The 15666-nt window shown below is 39.6% G+C and overlaps 1 protein-coding gene, 1 long non-coding RNA gene and 1 pseudogene across 2 annotated transcripts; 2 read left to right on the plus strand and 1 right to left on the minus strand.

Annotated features, from left to right (window-relative positions):
- The first annotated feature begins 682 nt into the window (after positions 1-682).
- Positions 683-8903, plus strand: LOC144701639 (ARM repeat superfamily protein). The gene is made up of 21 exons (XM_078573359.1): positions 683-1067; positions 1171-1284; positions 1374-1439; positions 2645-2734; positions 2818-2937; positions 3024-3052; positions 3132-3274; positions 3347-3441; positions 3590-3676; positions 3766-3873; positions 4046-4137; positions 4318-4399; positions 4509-4574; positions 5209-5324; positions 5393-5513; positions 5609-5770; positions 5846-5974; positions 6072-6140; positions 7198-7416; positions 8403-8571; positions 8655-8903. Exons 1-20 carry the CDS (start codon positions 978-980, stop codon positions 8496-8498), a joined length of 2094 nt encoding a protein of 697 aa, XP_078429485.1. The 5' UTR covers positions 683-977; the 3' UTR covers positions 8499-8571; positions 8655-8903.
- A 2350-nt stretch (positions 8904-11253) lies between these two features.
- LOC144702584 (uncharacterized) lies at positions 11254-11811 on the plus strand. The gene is made up of 2 exons (XR_013581260.1): positions 11254-11424; positions 11576-11811. It is a non-coding gene; the product is annotated as an uncharacterized LOC144702584 (long non-coding RNA).
- Positions 11812-14096: 2285 nt separating this feature from the next.
- Positions 14097-14608, minus strand: LOC144701985 (putative tatC-like protein ymf16 pseudogene; annotated as a pseudogene).
- Between the last annotated feature and the right edge of the window lie 1058 nt (positions 14609-15666).

Genomic DNA, 15666 nt, shown 5'->3' on the forward strand with positions numbered 1-15666 from the left:
AACTGGGCTCAATGTTATCCCAATAAAACAAGAAAGCACCTCGTGTCCATTTTAATTTAATGGGCCAATGTGGGCTCAATATTATCCCAATAGAACGAGAAAGTGCCACATGTCCAAACTGATTTAACAGGCCACACAGGGCTCAATATTAGCCCAATAAAACAAGAAAGCGCCGCATGTCCAGACTGATTTAATGGGCCAAAGTGGGCTCAATATTATCCCAATAAAACAAGAAAGCGCCACATGTCCATTTTGATTTAATGGGCCTGACTGGGCTCAATATTATCCTAATAAAACAAGAAAGCGCCGCATGTCCAGACTGATTTAATGGGCCAAACTGGGTCAATATTATCCCAATAAAACAAGAAAGCGCCACATGTCCAAAGTGATTTAATGGGCCAAACTGGGCTCAATATTATCCCAATAAAACAAGAAAGCGTCCAACAGGCGCCACATGTCCAAACTGATTTAATGGGCCAAACTGGGCTCAATATTATCCCAATAAAACAAGAAAGCACCACGTGTCCAGACTGATTTAATGGGCCAAACTGGGCTGAATATTAGCACAATAATTCAATAAAGTGGCCAACGGGGCTAATGGGCCAAATTGGGCCCAGCACCGGCCCACTAAATTGGACCGGGTCCAAGTAAATTTTTAGTTATAAATACTCCTCCGGCGGCAGTTTCTGGTAGAGGAAAGCTCGGGGAGATCGGAGAGGAGCGGAGAGCTGAATCCGGCGGAGTTGGAGCGATTTGGGGAAGAATTCGTCGTTCCTGATCGCTAAATCTTGCCTGGACGAACGAAGAACGAAGAATTTCTGGATTCTTTTCTCTCGATCTGATCCTCTGATTCCACGAGAAATGGCGGATTAGGTCGCGTTTGGGGGCGATTTGTCTCGGAGATGACGTTTTTCGAGGCCGGGAAGGTGCGCAGGAAGCTTCCATGGCGGTTTTGATAAGACGATAAGCTCGCTGAGATGGCGGAGGCTTTCTCTGTCGTCCCCGCGTCTGTTTGGCGGACTCTGGCGGATAAGCTCTACGAGAAGCGCAAGAACGCGGCCGTGGAGGTGATGATTGTTTTTATCTTTTTGCGTAATTGTGGCATTTTCGGGGTTCTTGCTGTTCTTTGGGGGATGGAGGGGTGAAGCTTGGGCTGAATCTGTTGAGCAGGTGGAGGCGATCGTGAAGCAGCTTGCGTTTTCCGGGGAGCACGAGAAGATAACTTCAGTGATCAATCACCTGGCGAATGATTTCGCTTATTCTCCTCATTCGAATCATCGGAAGGTTGAAAAATAACCCACATTGTTTTGTGTTCTTCACGATCGCGTGTGGTTGGTGTTTTTGAAAACAAGAATGTCGTTTCTTGAATGAAGGGGGGACTGCTAGGGCTTGCTGCAGTCACAATTGGTTTGACCAACGATGCTGCCCAGCATCTGGAGGTGATATCTAAATCACTACTAACTGTTCTACCTTGGGATTGACATGCAAATGAAATTTTCGTGGAACGTAATGATTATATGCTTCCAATAAATAGCTCTCTTATTAACGAGTCCAACTCTACAAATGTTGTTTTCCTTTACTCATAATTTCCTTTTGTGGGAAATTCCTTGTTTTTTGCGTGGGCTGGAACTGGTTCTGCGAAGTCAAATAATAGAGTCAAATAATAGAGTCAAATAATCAGTCAAATAATAGAGTTGTCCTTGCAGCCTAAATATTATGTGCACATACTTCATCCACTGATTTAAGTTGTGCCCGGTGAATAAGTTGCGAGAGGCAGTGATGGGGGAATGTATATACCACTTCTCCCGATATGAAGTTGTCCAGCACTGTAACTGAGATGCATGTCCATTGGCACGTCTTCTTTCACCATGTATGAGTAATAGATACCATCTTACTAAAAAGGGATTCGAGAAGTAATATGGGTTAGAACGACCACACCTGAATGGATAGTCAGAAGCTGCAAGCGAAAGATAAGGAATGAGAAAGATATGGCTGCAGACTGAATCTTCTTGCTGAACGTTGGCCCATTAAGTTGGGATACACTACACTGCTGTGTATTTCAGCTACTGCAGCTAGGTTACAGATATCCTCCCGCCCAGTTGGAAGAAAGTAATTGGATGATCGTCTTGTGCTGACAAAGTGTATTAGGTCACAGACGCAATCCTGTTCAGTTGGAGAAAGTTGCAAGAGGACAGTGATGTAGTAAAGAGAGACTGTGTGAGGATTGCTGGAAGTTCCTCGATCAGCTTGCCTTCCACTCTTGCCCCTCCTTGATCGTCAGCTAGCAGGTCGTCGCTCAACCTGGCTCTGATACCATGTCTAGAGTTACAATCTTGGCTAGAGTATCTTGGTGAGAAGCTCTTAGGGCACGAATAGAGAGAAGAGAATGGTCAGCAAGAAAAGAGAACGAAAAACAGGAAAGTTCATCTTTTCATTTGTTAAGAAGACATATATATACATATCAAGAGAATGGCTGTAGCATGAGAGGGATACGTGGTACTTCATAACAATTTTGAAATATCTTTTATGGAAAACTGATATCAATGGTGAAAATTCATCTGATGGATTCAACAATTCTAGTTTTAAAGACTGAAAGTTTGAATTTAATAATTGATAATTATCTGAATTTTTCTATTAAATGCAGCAAATTGTGCCCCCTGTTCTTAATTCTTTTAACGACCAAGACAGCAGAGTTCGTTATTATGCTTGTGAAGCACTTTATAATATAGCAAAGGTAAGATGAATTCCTTTCCTCTCTCTGGTTCAACCATCGAATTTTGCGATCTTAGTCAACCTTAAAACATTGTCTTTGCGCAGGTCGTTAGAGGTGATTTTATCGTTTTCTTCAATCAAATATTTGATGCGCTCTGTAAGCTATCTGCCGACTCAGATCCCAATGTGCAGAGTGCTGCTCATCTTTTAGACAGACTTGTAAAGGTAAATTAGGTGGCTTCTTCCTTTGTCTTCTTATCAATAATTGCATTAAAACTGACTCAGCCTTCAAAAAATATTTGAATTGCCAGGACATTGTAACAGAAAGCGACCAATTCAGGTGCTCTTTCAACTTTAAAATATTCTTTCTCCATACGTGGTGGGTTGGTTTAATGAAAATGGTATTACACTTTTCTCAGCATAGAAGAATTTATACCTCTGTTAAGAGAGCGCATGAACGTCCTCAACCCATTTGTGCGGCAGTTTTTAGTGGGATGGATCACAGTGTTAGATAGCGCCCCAGATATTGACATGCTGGGTTTTCTTCCAGATCTTCTTGATGGTATGAGTTACTCAATAAATTTTCATTCCACGCATCATTCTAAGAAATTTTAAAATATCTTCCTCATCACAGGCCTATTCAACATGCTAAGTGATTCCGGCCGGGAAATCCGGCAGCAAGCTGATTCAGCACTCTCTGAGTTTCTACAAGAAATCAAAAACTCCCCAGTATGACCCTTCCCTAGTTTGCCAATATGTTTTCTTGTTTGATTGCCCAAGCATATACGTTTGTCAAATATTATGAAGTAAACGGCCCTTTTAGAATTAAATCTTGTTCTAAACACACTATTCTCCTAACTTTATTTGCTATTTGAAGAATGTAGACTATGGAAGTATGGCTGAAATACTGGTTCAAAGGGCGGAATCTCCTGATGAATTCACCCGTTTGACTGCCATCACGTGGGTATGGAAAAATCTTTGCCCATTGTGACAAGAAATGGTTAGCCTCTATCTTTAATTGGATCGCTGATCGTTCTTATTTCCTGGTTAAAGATAAATGAATTTGTGAAACTTGGGGGCGAACAACTTGTTCCTTATTATGCTGCCATCCTCGGAGCTATATTGCCATGCATATCTGACAAAGAAGAGAAAATAAGAGCTGTAAGTTGGTCCCTGAAAGACTTAGTCATTTTATATTTGGGATACTCAATTGAATTATTATGACTATCAAGATTCTTTTACTTCCCTTCGTTTGTATCATGCATCCATTGTGATTTCACCTAGGGTGAAGTTATTTTACCATTTTTAGACTGGGTCTGCATGATAATTGTAGGTTGCCCGTGAAACTAATGAAGAACTTCGGGCAATTCGTGCTGATCCAGCTGATGGCTTTGATATAGGCTCCATCCTTTCTATTGCGCGGAAGTAAAAACTTTTCTTGCCCATAAACCTTTGTTTCAAAATTTTTATGTGGTGCTTTTCTCTAGATTGTAATGTATGCTGTTTTTTTGGGTAGAAATTGTCTCTCTAATTAAACTATTTGCTCATTCTATTTCGATAGAAATACTCTATTATGTTGTGATCGTGTATAAAAATTATATCCAGCCAATTATCAAATGAATCTGAGGCTACCCGCATTGAAGCGTTGAATTGGATGGGTACTCTTTTGGCGCGGCACCGCTCTGAGGTTTAAGTGATTTGGATTATAATAACATTTTTGTAATTACTATCATTCGGTTACTTTTTTCTTTATGTTTTTCTCATCCATTCACACCCTGTACTTTTTCTTTGAACAGGTTATAGTATTCTTGAATGAAATATTTGATTCCTTGCTCAGCGCATTATCTGATCCTTCTAATGAGGTAAGACTTTGTGTGGCTTCCACTTTTCTCCTAGGCGATGTCATACCTTTGTGCAGAAAAAAATTTATCCTTCATCATTTTTGTTTTACAAGCTCTTTACAAAAGGTCTGATATCCTCAACTAAACCTAGAGGTTGGATCGATAATAATCCTTTTGAAATTGGACCGATCTAATCATTTCAGTCATTGAACCGGATTGGATCGTGATCTATCATGACAGCAATCTTGAAAGTTGATATTGGTTGGGGACTTTTGGTCCTTGCCTGACTTTTTTGCCGTATCTTTTTTTTTTCTCATGGATCAAATCGATCAATCTGACTGATTAATTAATGATCAAATCATCAAGAATCCGTAAGGCTAAATCAGACTAGATTAATCAATAGAATAACCTTTATTTGATCTGATCCTATCCATCTTTTGATCCGATCAGGATCACGCCAAATCCTACTTTGACCTCTGCAAAAACAACATTTTTGGGTGTTTGAAAGAGCCAATCTTCTTGCCTACTTTCTCTAGAAACGTTCTCCTGTACTCGAAAAGATTGATTGTATCTTTATTATCATGTCCCATCTGGAAGAAAATATTTTACAGCATTTTTCTGTTCATAAACGGATCTAATAAAAGTTTATCTGCAGGTTGTTCTCCTTGTACTGGAAGTGCATGCTTGCATAGCTAGAGATGACCTTCATTTCCGTGACCTGGTTCTTTATTTGGTTAAAAATTTTAAAGCAGACAACTCCCTCTTGGAAAAGTGAGTGCTCTATGTGCGACACTTTCAGTTGAGAAGACAAACTTTTCACCTCTCAACAACTGACGCAGACGTGGTGCCTTAATCATTCGTCGACTTTGTGTTCTTCTGGATGCCGAACGTGTTTACCGCGAATTCTCTATAATTCTAGAGCGAGAAGAAGACTTGGACTTTGCAGCTGTCATGGTTCAGGTTATTATTATTACCCCATCTAGCCTATAAAGCTTTAAAACCTAGACAAATTTATATATCTGATTTGTAGCCCATTTTTCTCGGCATTTATTAAGGCCCTAAATCTTATCATGCTCACTTCATCCGAGTTGTCGGAGTTGCGTTCGCTTCTAAAGCAATCTTTGGTGAATTCCTCTGGGAAGGATATGTTCACTACACTCTATTCTTCTTGGTGTCATTCCCCAATGGCAACCATTAGTTTGTGTCTCCTGGCTCAGGTACGTGTATTGATGGTTTGTTCACTTTGCCTCAATTTTTGAAATTCAAGACTTAGCCACATCGCAAATAAACAGGCGTACCAGCATGCGTGCTCTGTGATTCAGTCACTGGGAGAGGAGGACATAAATACTAGATTTCTTGTACAGCTAGACAGATTGATTCGCCTGCTGGAAACACCCATTTTTGCGTATCTGAGATTGCAGGTGCTTTCTAAAACCCCCATCGAGGCTCCAGTTCTTTTTATTTGTTTCTCCCAATTTTTGTTAAAGAGATGTCATATTTTTTCCTTGAAACCTGCAGCTTCTAGAACCTGAGAAATACATCTGGTTGTTGAAGTCCCTCAATGGCCTCCTGATGTTGCTACCGCAGGTAAATTCTTAGGGTTAAACTTTTATCTGTTAAGCAGGGTTGTGGACAATTATGAATTTGTCATCCTCATCATCCACGCAGGTTGTCATCATTGTCATCACTCATTTGGGGCTAGGATGATGATGAAAAGTGGCGAGTTGTCATCCTAGGCAAGATGCCTGATTGATGATGATAATGACAATTACGACGAATTGTCACTGTCATCACCATCCTAGCCACAAATGAATGACGAGGATGCTGATGACTTATCATCGTCATGCTGGATGCTGAGAGAGAAATTTAGAGGAAAAGTATTTATACAAGTTATATTCATCATCATTGTCATCGTCATCCTCGATATAGACAAATGTCGAGAATTTGATACATTCTTGAAATGTATCAGTCAATGTTGACCTGTGTAACTGACATTTCCAAATGAATCTTCATTAATCGATGATAGAGGGAATGGGAAAGAGAGAGAGAGGGGACAGGACACGGTGATAAGGAAAAGGAAGAAAAAGAAAATGAGATACAATTCTCTCTCCTTAGCTCTTCTCCTGAGGGGAATGTGGATCTGTTTAAAGGGAAAACATGCAAGGGAAGCAATTGACAAAAATACCCCGAGATGCGATCAGGATTGTGTTAATGACATGTTATCTCTCATCAGTCATCTTGGATCCGTCAACCCCTGCCAAGTTCATCCGAACCTTCTTTTTAAGGTGTAATTTCCATAAATTTGATGAACTCATGCTAGAACTAATCCGCGGTCTAGTTAAATACATCATGTGTAATGTATGAGACCGATATATGAATAAGGATCCAACATCTAGAATGATGATGATGATGATGAGTGGACAATGGTGAATTTTTCATTGCCTCATCATCAATCTATCATTATCTTGTAGCAAACACCAGATGACGATGACAATGATGGATTTGTCATTGTCTGACAACCCCTATATGAGTTCAAATGATTTATTTCCTTTTTTCAAATAATTTAGGGAAAAACTTATTTTCATCATTTTTTGGTGGATGTCACAATTTTTTTAACGGTATAAATTTTTCAATCAAAACACAGCAAAGCATGGCCTTCAAGATACTGAGGACACGGTTGAAGACGGTGCCGCAGTGGAACAGACCAGGGACGACAGTTGAGGGGAAAAGTGTTGAGGAAGGGGAAGTAGAAATGGACTTTGCATCTCTGTTGGTGAATTTTGAGGCCATGCAAGTGAGTCATCGGGCACGTTCCAAGTCTCAACTCCGATCCAGGAATCTCCCTTCATCAGCGCTCTCTCTGGTTTTGTCTCGCCTCTTTTCTCCTTTTCTTGTGCCCCTCATTTGTTCATTGAGTTTGCATACTTTTATATTTCATCATTACACACATCGTCATCACTGCTTTCCCCTTTTTTTATCTAGTCATCTGGTTCATAGTCATTTTCTTCACTGTCATCTGCATTAAATCATCACCAAAATCTATTTCGTCGTTACTACCTTTTTCTTTGTTGTAATCATCTTTATTTTCTTTGTCACAATCATCATCATCATCTTTATTTTCACAGTTCATTGAGATTTGCGTACTTTTATATTTCATCATTACACACATCGTCATCACTGCTTTCCCCTTTTTTGATCTATGTCATCTGGTTCATAGTCATTTTCTTTACCGTCATCTGCATTAAGAGCATCACCAAAATCTATTTCTTCGTTACTATCTTATTCTTTCTTGTAATCATCTTTATTTTCTTTGTCACAATCATCATCATCATCATCTTTATTTTCACTGTTACCATCATCTTCTTTTTATAGTTACTATGGTAAACATCATCATCATCCTCATTTTCTTCTTTCTTTTTGATGTCGCTACAGTCATCATCATCTTCTTCGTACAGTCATTTCAGTTATCATCTTGTCTCACCATTATCCTATTTCTCAGTACTATCTCTGGTTTGTATCCCCTCTTTTCGTTTTTTCTTGTTCCCTGATAGGAACTCTGTTTCGTTACCATATACATTGTCGTCACGGTTTTCTATGTCATCTTGTTCCTCTTCACGATCGTCACCGACTTCTTTACAGTCATCTACATCAACTTCATCGCTTTTTTTCAGAATTCTAAGCATCATCTTTATCATCATCATCTTTATTGTCATCGTCACCACAATCATCATCATCATCATCTTCATCTTCATCTTCTTCCTCACCGTCACTGTCTTTGTTGTCATTGACATAATCATGGTCATAATCATCTCATTATCGTAATATTTTTATGTTAATTTTGATGATCAGGAAATGAGAAGATCAGAAGAACTTCGCCGGCCCTTTTCCATGAGCGTGGAGATCAGTCGCCCCCCTTCTCGATCATCGTGGACACTTATGAGCTAAAAGATATCTCCTTCACCCATAAAAAGTTTTTTTTATAAAACGGGTGAGAATGTTGGCCCCTATTGTCGGTGCGGTGAGAGAACCTACATCTTCCATTTTTTTCTTCATTTTATGAATTTATTTATTTTTTCTCCCTAATTTTCTTTTTGGTTGCAGATGGAAGCCCTGTGTTTTTGCCATGAGGGAGGGCTGTATATTGCTCTGTCACCATCATGGTCATGATGATAAAGATGATGGTGACGGAGGATGCATAAATGTTAAGGGATGCTCGAGTCCTGTCCATGTGCTCCGCTGTGTTTCTGGTTGATGATTTACTTTCTCTAGTTCGTCTCTCGTGCCACTGCTTTACTGCCCCTTGTCAATGCTCGCATGCCTGTGGTCTATTAATCTTCATTGTTGCTCGTCTCTGGTGGTCTTCTTCCTCACTCGTCTACGGACGGGGACCCTTTTCCCCTAAAACCTTAATCCAGGCCCCCCCCCCCTCTCCTCGACGTCCTTCCCCTTTTAGCCACTTAAACCCTCACATGAGGGACCACTTACATAGGGCATTGACATCGGTCTCTCCTTTACATTTTCCTTGATATTTGGCAGAAACTCAAGAATCTGTCTGGCGTAGATGACGGCGTGTTCCTATGGCTCTGGCAGGGCAGGTTTGGCTCTGGCTCGTTCGTGTCGCCATGCCGTAGCTTTGAAACATGAAATACTGGGTGAATCTATGCATGAGCTGGTAAGTTCAGTCTGTCTACCTCTTTGCGGGTCTCTTGCACGATCTTAAAGGGTTTGTAGTACATAGATGCCAGCCTCTCACTCACGCTTTTCGCCATGGATTTCATTCAATTCAGGCACAGCTTCAATAAGACAACATCCTCCTCAAATGTCACATCCCACCTTAAATGGAGGTGCTGGTGCAACAGTTGCAGTACCTCATCCCTGCTAACCAGAAGTTAGTTGATTGACAGCATCAGTTAGGGATGCCATAAGAGGGTGGGATGTCATGCAGGATGTTGAGTAGTGTAAGGTATTGTGGAAATATTCTTCCCAAATGAGCCAGAAAATCCACAATTTGGACTGTCCCTTGCGAAACATCGTAGTAAAGTATCGACCCAGCGGTTGATGACTTCAATCTGCTCATCAGTTTCTAGATGATGCATCGAGTTCATACACAGCCAGGTGCCCAGTTGCTTGTGCAGTTCATTCCAAATTGCGCTTGTGAAGATTTGGCCTTAGTTGGAGATGATGGCCTCAGGCATTCCATAAAGCTTCACAATTTCCCTACAAAACACTTGAGCATTGTCCTTCAAAAAAATGTCTGACGTACCGGAAGGAAAATGGTGTACTTGTTTGATGGCGGTATTCACTTAATAAAGTTTTTGGATATATCCTACCAAATGCCCCTCCAGACTGGCAGGGATGTAATTTAAATGGTGATACCGTCTCCGACTTATTTCACTATCATGTTGCACGAGTTGACATACGTCTTGATACAGCTCTTCATGCCCACCCAATAGAAGTGATTTGATACACATGAACCCCCAATGGCCCTGACATATTGAGTCATATGAATGAGTTCAGATACCACAGGCAACACTAAGTGCTTTTTGTGTAGTAGGCAGCCGTCAAAGAGGGTGTAGAGAGGAACACCACAGGGTTGTGCATGCACTTGTGTCAATATGTGTTGTAACTTGGGGTCATATAGATTTTCCTCGTGTATTTGAGTGCCCTCTTTAGAAAAAGGAAGCTGATACCTCATTAACTGAGGGAAGTGTGATAAGGCATGTGCCACTCAGTTCTTGTTGCTTGCGTGATACGAGATTTCAAACATGAAGCACAATATTTTCTTGCCAGACATTTGTGATGCTGGGAATGTGCCTCCCTCTACTCCAGCAGAAAACTTAAATTGTATCAATTCATTTGTTGCACAAACTCCTTAAACATCAAATATTACTTCCATTAGTAGATCGACCATATGATAGCCATGAGTTCATGCTCAATGTCATTGATCTGCCTTTGAACGTAAGGACTGCTCCCATTCCGTCGCTCAATACATTTGTTTTCACCTCAAAGCCATTCTGGAAGTTGGGTAGCACAAGTACTGGAGTGGTGGACAAGGCAGCTCTGATGGTGTCAAAAGATTGTTGTGCTTTAGCAATTATGTGAAAATGCCTATCTTGAAGAGGACATTCAAGGGTAATGCAGGTGTTGTGTATTAAGAGATGAAATGGTGGTAATAGCCTGTGACCTCCAAGAAGGCACATTAATCCCTAATGTTCGGGCGACTACAACCTCATAGACTGAATCTTGGAGTCGTCAACCTTGAGCACTTTCTAGAAATCCAACTTCATGTATTTTTCATGTGGAGAGAGAGAGAGAGAGAGAGAGAGAGAGAGAGAGAGAGAGAGAGAGAGAGAGAGAGAGAGAGAGAGAGAGAGAGAGAGAGAGAGAGAGAGAGAGAGAGAGAGAGAGAGAGAGAGAGAGAGAGAGAGAGAGAAAGAGAGAGAGAGACAAAGAGAGAGAGAGAGAGAGAGAGAGAGAGAGAGAGAGAGAGAGAGAGAGAGAGAGAGAGAGAGAGAGAGAGAGAGGGAGGGGGAGAGGGGGAGAGAGGGAGGAGGAGGAGAAAGAGAGAGAGAGAGGGAGAGAGGGAGGGAGGGAGAGGAGGGAGGGAGGAGGGAGGGAGGGAGGGGAGAGGAGGAGGGAGGAGGAGGAGGAGGAGGAGGGAGGGAGGAGGGAGGGAGGGAGGAGAGAGGAGAGAGAGAGAGAGAGATTGAGAGAGTGAGAGAGATTGAGAGAGATTGAGAGAGATTGAGAGAGATTGAGAGAGATTGAGAGAGATTGAGAGAGAGAGAGATTGAGAGAGAGAGAGTTTTCTCACCTGGTGCACTTGACGCTGTGTTGAGATGAGGTAGTAACGCAAGGATCCACGTTACAGGTAATGTGGCCATGAAAGAATTTGTTTGTTCTACGATGAGGCTTATATACTCCTCATGACGCACCATTTTATCGATTTCCAAATTTTTTTCGAGTCGTCAACACTTCACTCACAACTGCATGAATTTGTATCTCTTTTGGGTTATGCACAGGTCATGCTGGCAGAGTTGTGACCACATGCCTTAGGTGACCTACATGCATCACAAAATCCTTGATGGTTTATCAAGAAACAAAGTTATCTATGACACAACGTGCATATCAGCTGAAAAAGACTCTAGGTAATGCACTGTTGCAACTCTAAGACTGTCAAATAATCTTAGAAAATAATTTCTTTATTTCTTGGCTCTGACTTTATTTATAAAGTTTATTTGCTTTTCCTCTTCGCTAATGATGACACTTCTATTCATAACAACATCTTCAAGAACCTTACAAAGTAAATTGTCAAAATATCTAAAGGGGATCAACCCTAAGTAGAGATTTTTCAGATGAAAATAACCCCATATCCCTTCGGCCTTTGGCCTCGAGTTCTTGATGCCGTTGGTCGTCAGCACAATGGCCTTCTGCTTGAATACCTTGAGTACATTTTCTAAATCCTGAACTCTAGATGACCTTGGCTGTTGGTGTGGTCTTCAGTCAGTTTTTTTTAAGTAACTAATAACGTCTAGAAAATGTCAGTACCATGCTGCAGCTTGAGAGCGAATGTGATGCTAATTGATCAGACCACCAAGATATTGGTGAATATCACTTATGATCAAGAAAATATTGTTGGGTTATCATGATATGATTAGCGATTGAAAAGTCATTTCTAATGCAGGGGAATAGTCTACCAATCCATAATTGGTGATAAAAAAATTAACTCAAAATACATTTTGGAAAACTTGTCCCCCCCTTGACTTTTTATCATGAATATGATTAGCAATTGAAAAACCATTTTTAATGCAGGGGAATAGTCTACCAATCCATAATTGGTGATAAAAAAAATTAACTCAAAATACATTTTGGAAAACTTGTCCCCCCCTTGACTTGTTATTATGAATATGATTAGCAATTGAAAAGCCATTTTTAATGCAGGGGAATAGTCTACCAATCCATAATTGGTGATAAAAAAAATTAACTCAAAATACATTTCGGAAAACTCATGCCTTGTCCACATTTCAGATAAAACATCTCCTATGTTGACTCTTAAAGTAAGACAGTTGGTTGATCTATGACATGTACTTAATTGTGAGCCAATTTACTTATATTTTTGGTTAGCTTAAGACACTATTTACTAATCTAAAAACTCCCAATATGTAGCTGATGCACCACCATCTTTGATTCCAGTCATTTTGTTGTTGGCCCCCTTCCCCTGACTTACCAGCTGCATTCTTGACCTTTGAGATTTTTGTATTGTGTGACGCTAGATTGAGGTTCTTTAGTGTTCTTGAAAACAGTTTGGAATGTTGGATAACCTTCACTTCCCTTTCTGTGCCTTTAGATAACATTTTTATTCTTCTTCTAAATTTCTTCATTCAATGTTCATTTACTTCTTAACATGACCTCAGAAACTTTATTTTCTAAAATTTTTAGCTTCTAAGTGTCTTTATAAGCAATTATGAACACAATCAACTTTAGAAGCAAAACAAGTAACTTCTTCATTCAACTTTGTTAACATTATGAAGCCAATTCTGAAAGTCTTTGAGAGTCTGTAGGGCTTGAGTTAATTATAAAATTTTATTTTAATGGAAAAAATTCAAGACACTTAGAACATGCAACAACAGATAGACAAACAAACCATTCAAGGTGATGCTACTCTAAGAGACGATATTCCATGTTGGATGAATCAATATTTAGGTTCTTCCAAAAAAATTTTTGTCATGCCATTGCTTCAGATAACGAGTTTTCCTTATCATTTTTCCATTCATTTTATCTAATTGAAAGAAGGGTAGTAGGAAACTCTCACTTTCAAAAGGCTCTCAAATTTTATCTTTAAAAAAGACAAATGTGCGGTATGGATACTCAGAATTTTACGTTCAATATACGTTCTTTCAGAACCCTCATTTATAACATACAGTGATAAAATAAATAATTTTTTTAGAAGAAATCCCAGTATAAAGGATGAAATAAAAATAAAATAAAAATGAGAAATGAAACATGCTAACCAATAAGTCTAGAATATAATCCATAGATTCTGAAAGAAGTCATAAAGTCTGACTCATTTGATATGGTCTGAAATCATTTTACTTAATAACTTGTAAGAATGTATGCAAGTGAATAATTTATTATATCCAATTGAAGGTGATAGTCATTCTCTCTAATGTCTAATTAGTGCCATGTTCTCAAGTAATGCTTTATTGAATACTTGGTAACTCTTCCCCTTGTCTAATCTAACCCTACCTTCCTCCCCCAGTCTTCCATCCAGTTTGCCTCATTTTTCTTGCTTGATTGATGGAGTAATTCAATGCCCAAGCTCTTGCTTTGCTTTGAGTTCTTCATGAGCGCTCATCAGATGGATGTATCATTCATCTCATTCCCAAGGCTAGGCGTCTTCTATACGTCATGTTCATAAAAGAAATGAATTGCATATCTTGATTGAGAATAGTGTGGGAGTTCATTGATAGTTACTTTTCCTGACTCCAGGGGGTTTCCTGTTTTTGTCAATCAATTCACTCTCACTCATTCAACTTTTCCAGCCTATTCATGAACTTTTACTATTGATTCCATAGAAATAGCCAAATCTATTACCAAAAAGTAAGGAACAAGCGATGATTTGGAACCAAATATTCGGGTGTGTGAAAAGACCATATGTGAGAAGTGGAAAAACCGTAAAAAATGATGATATTCCATGAAGGTTCCATTTAACTATCACTTTTTTACGATAAAATGAATCACAATTACAGGTACCTAGGAGCATACCAATGCAATGAATGAAATACGAATAGTTAACATAATATGGTCATAGATCTTAGGTTTTAACTTGATCATGAGCAATTTCTTTAATGTTGAAACTATGGAGTATAGAAAGTGCCAAACATTGGGAACTGTTGAGGGAGGATTTATGAACGAGAACAAAGAGAAGATACAACCACTTAAATGGAGGAATCGATTATCTTTTGTCTTTTGTTCCCAAAAAGTGGGGATCAAAATCACAGAATTTAATGACTTATTAAGGGAAAGATGAAGTAAGAGCAAGCTATAGAAGACATTAATAAGCATATATTATATTATAGTAATCGACCTAAAGAGATACGCCTTTGATTTTGGTCACGTTGTATTTGGTCCAAAAATGTCCTTCCACTTCAAGAATGTAGACAAGCAAAATTAGAATGAAGCTGCTTCTTCAACTTGATACTGTAATATGGGAAGGGCAGGACTGACTCTTTGTTTTCCATGGCCTCACTTCCTTCCCACACAGCTGGAAGATTTATAATCAAAAGAATCTTTCCCATCATGAGTTGATTTAAAAAAAAAACTATATTTCTTATCTACTGGTAACCATGAAAGAAGTGATATATGAGGACTTTAAGATCAATTATAAAACGTTTCTTTATCTTCCTTGTAATCTGCTTATTTATCCAAAACAAGACATACAATATACTTTCCTCCTTTTCCCAATGAGTCCATGTCGTTGAACCACTTGGATCTTTCAAATAAATGAGTGTTCACCCATCCCAATACCGGTAATGGATGCCGGTATCAGGACGGATGCTGTATCGGATACCGGAAAGGCAATTTCCAGTATCCATTTTTTTCGATATCTGAATATCGGATATCGATATCGTATATCAGTTGCTACAGTGTCGATATCCGATACTGATATCCATCCCGATGTCGGCATCCGTCTCCATCTCAAGGGGATAGATGAGGGTACCGGATATCGGATGTGGATATCGAAAACCGATATCCACATTGGATTTAACCTATTTTGATGGGTCCATCGTGTATTTTCGATTCAAAATTTTGAATCGAAAATACACGGTCAGATCTCAGACGAAGCAGGACGGTGGACGGCAGACGGCGGAGGCGGACGGTGGCGGCGGACGGTGGTGGCGGAGGGCGCACGGTGAACGGCGGCGACTACAGCGGTATGTCTTCTTATCTTTCACTTCAAATGAATATAAGTAAATCGTGATCTTCATACTTCATAGTTGTCATTTTTTCATTAGGATTATGCAACTTCTTTCTTACAATACGTGAGATTAACCCATTCTTCTCAAGTCTCAACCTCTTCTTCTCCCAATTCTCTAATTCTCCATCTCAAATT

Source organism: Wolffia australiana, chromosome 4, assembly GCF_029677425.1.
Source record: "Wolffia australiana isolate 7733 chromosome 4, ASM2967742v1".
Lineage (NCBI taxonomy): Eukaryota > Viridiplantae > Streptophyta > Magnoliopsida > Alismatales > Araceae > Wolffia > Wolffia australiana.

What these genes read in the sequence shown, in the direction of transcription:
- LOC144701639 (XM_078573359.1), top strand. Translation starts at nt 978, where the DNA reads ATGGCGGAGGCTTTCTCTGTCGTCCCCGCGTCTGTTTGGCGGACTCTG. An exon ending in ATGCTGCCCAGCATCTGGAG is followed by an intron (nt 1,440 to 2,644) that starts GTGATATCTAAA and finishes TATTAAATGCAG; the next exon opens with CAAATTGTGCCCCCTGTTCT. An exon ending in TGGCGCGGCACCGCTCTGAG is followed by an intron (nt 4,400 to 4,508) that starts GTTTAAGTGATT and finishes TTCTTTGAACAG; the next exon opens with GTTATAGTATTCTTGAATGA.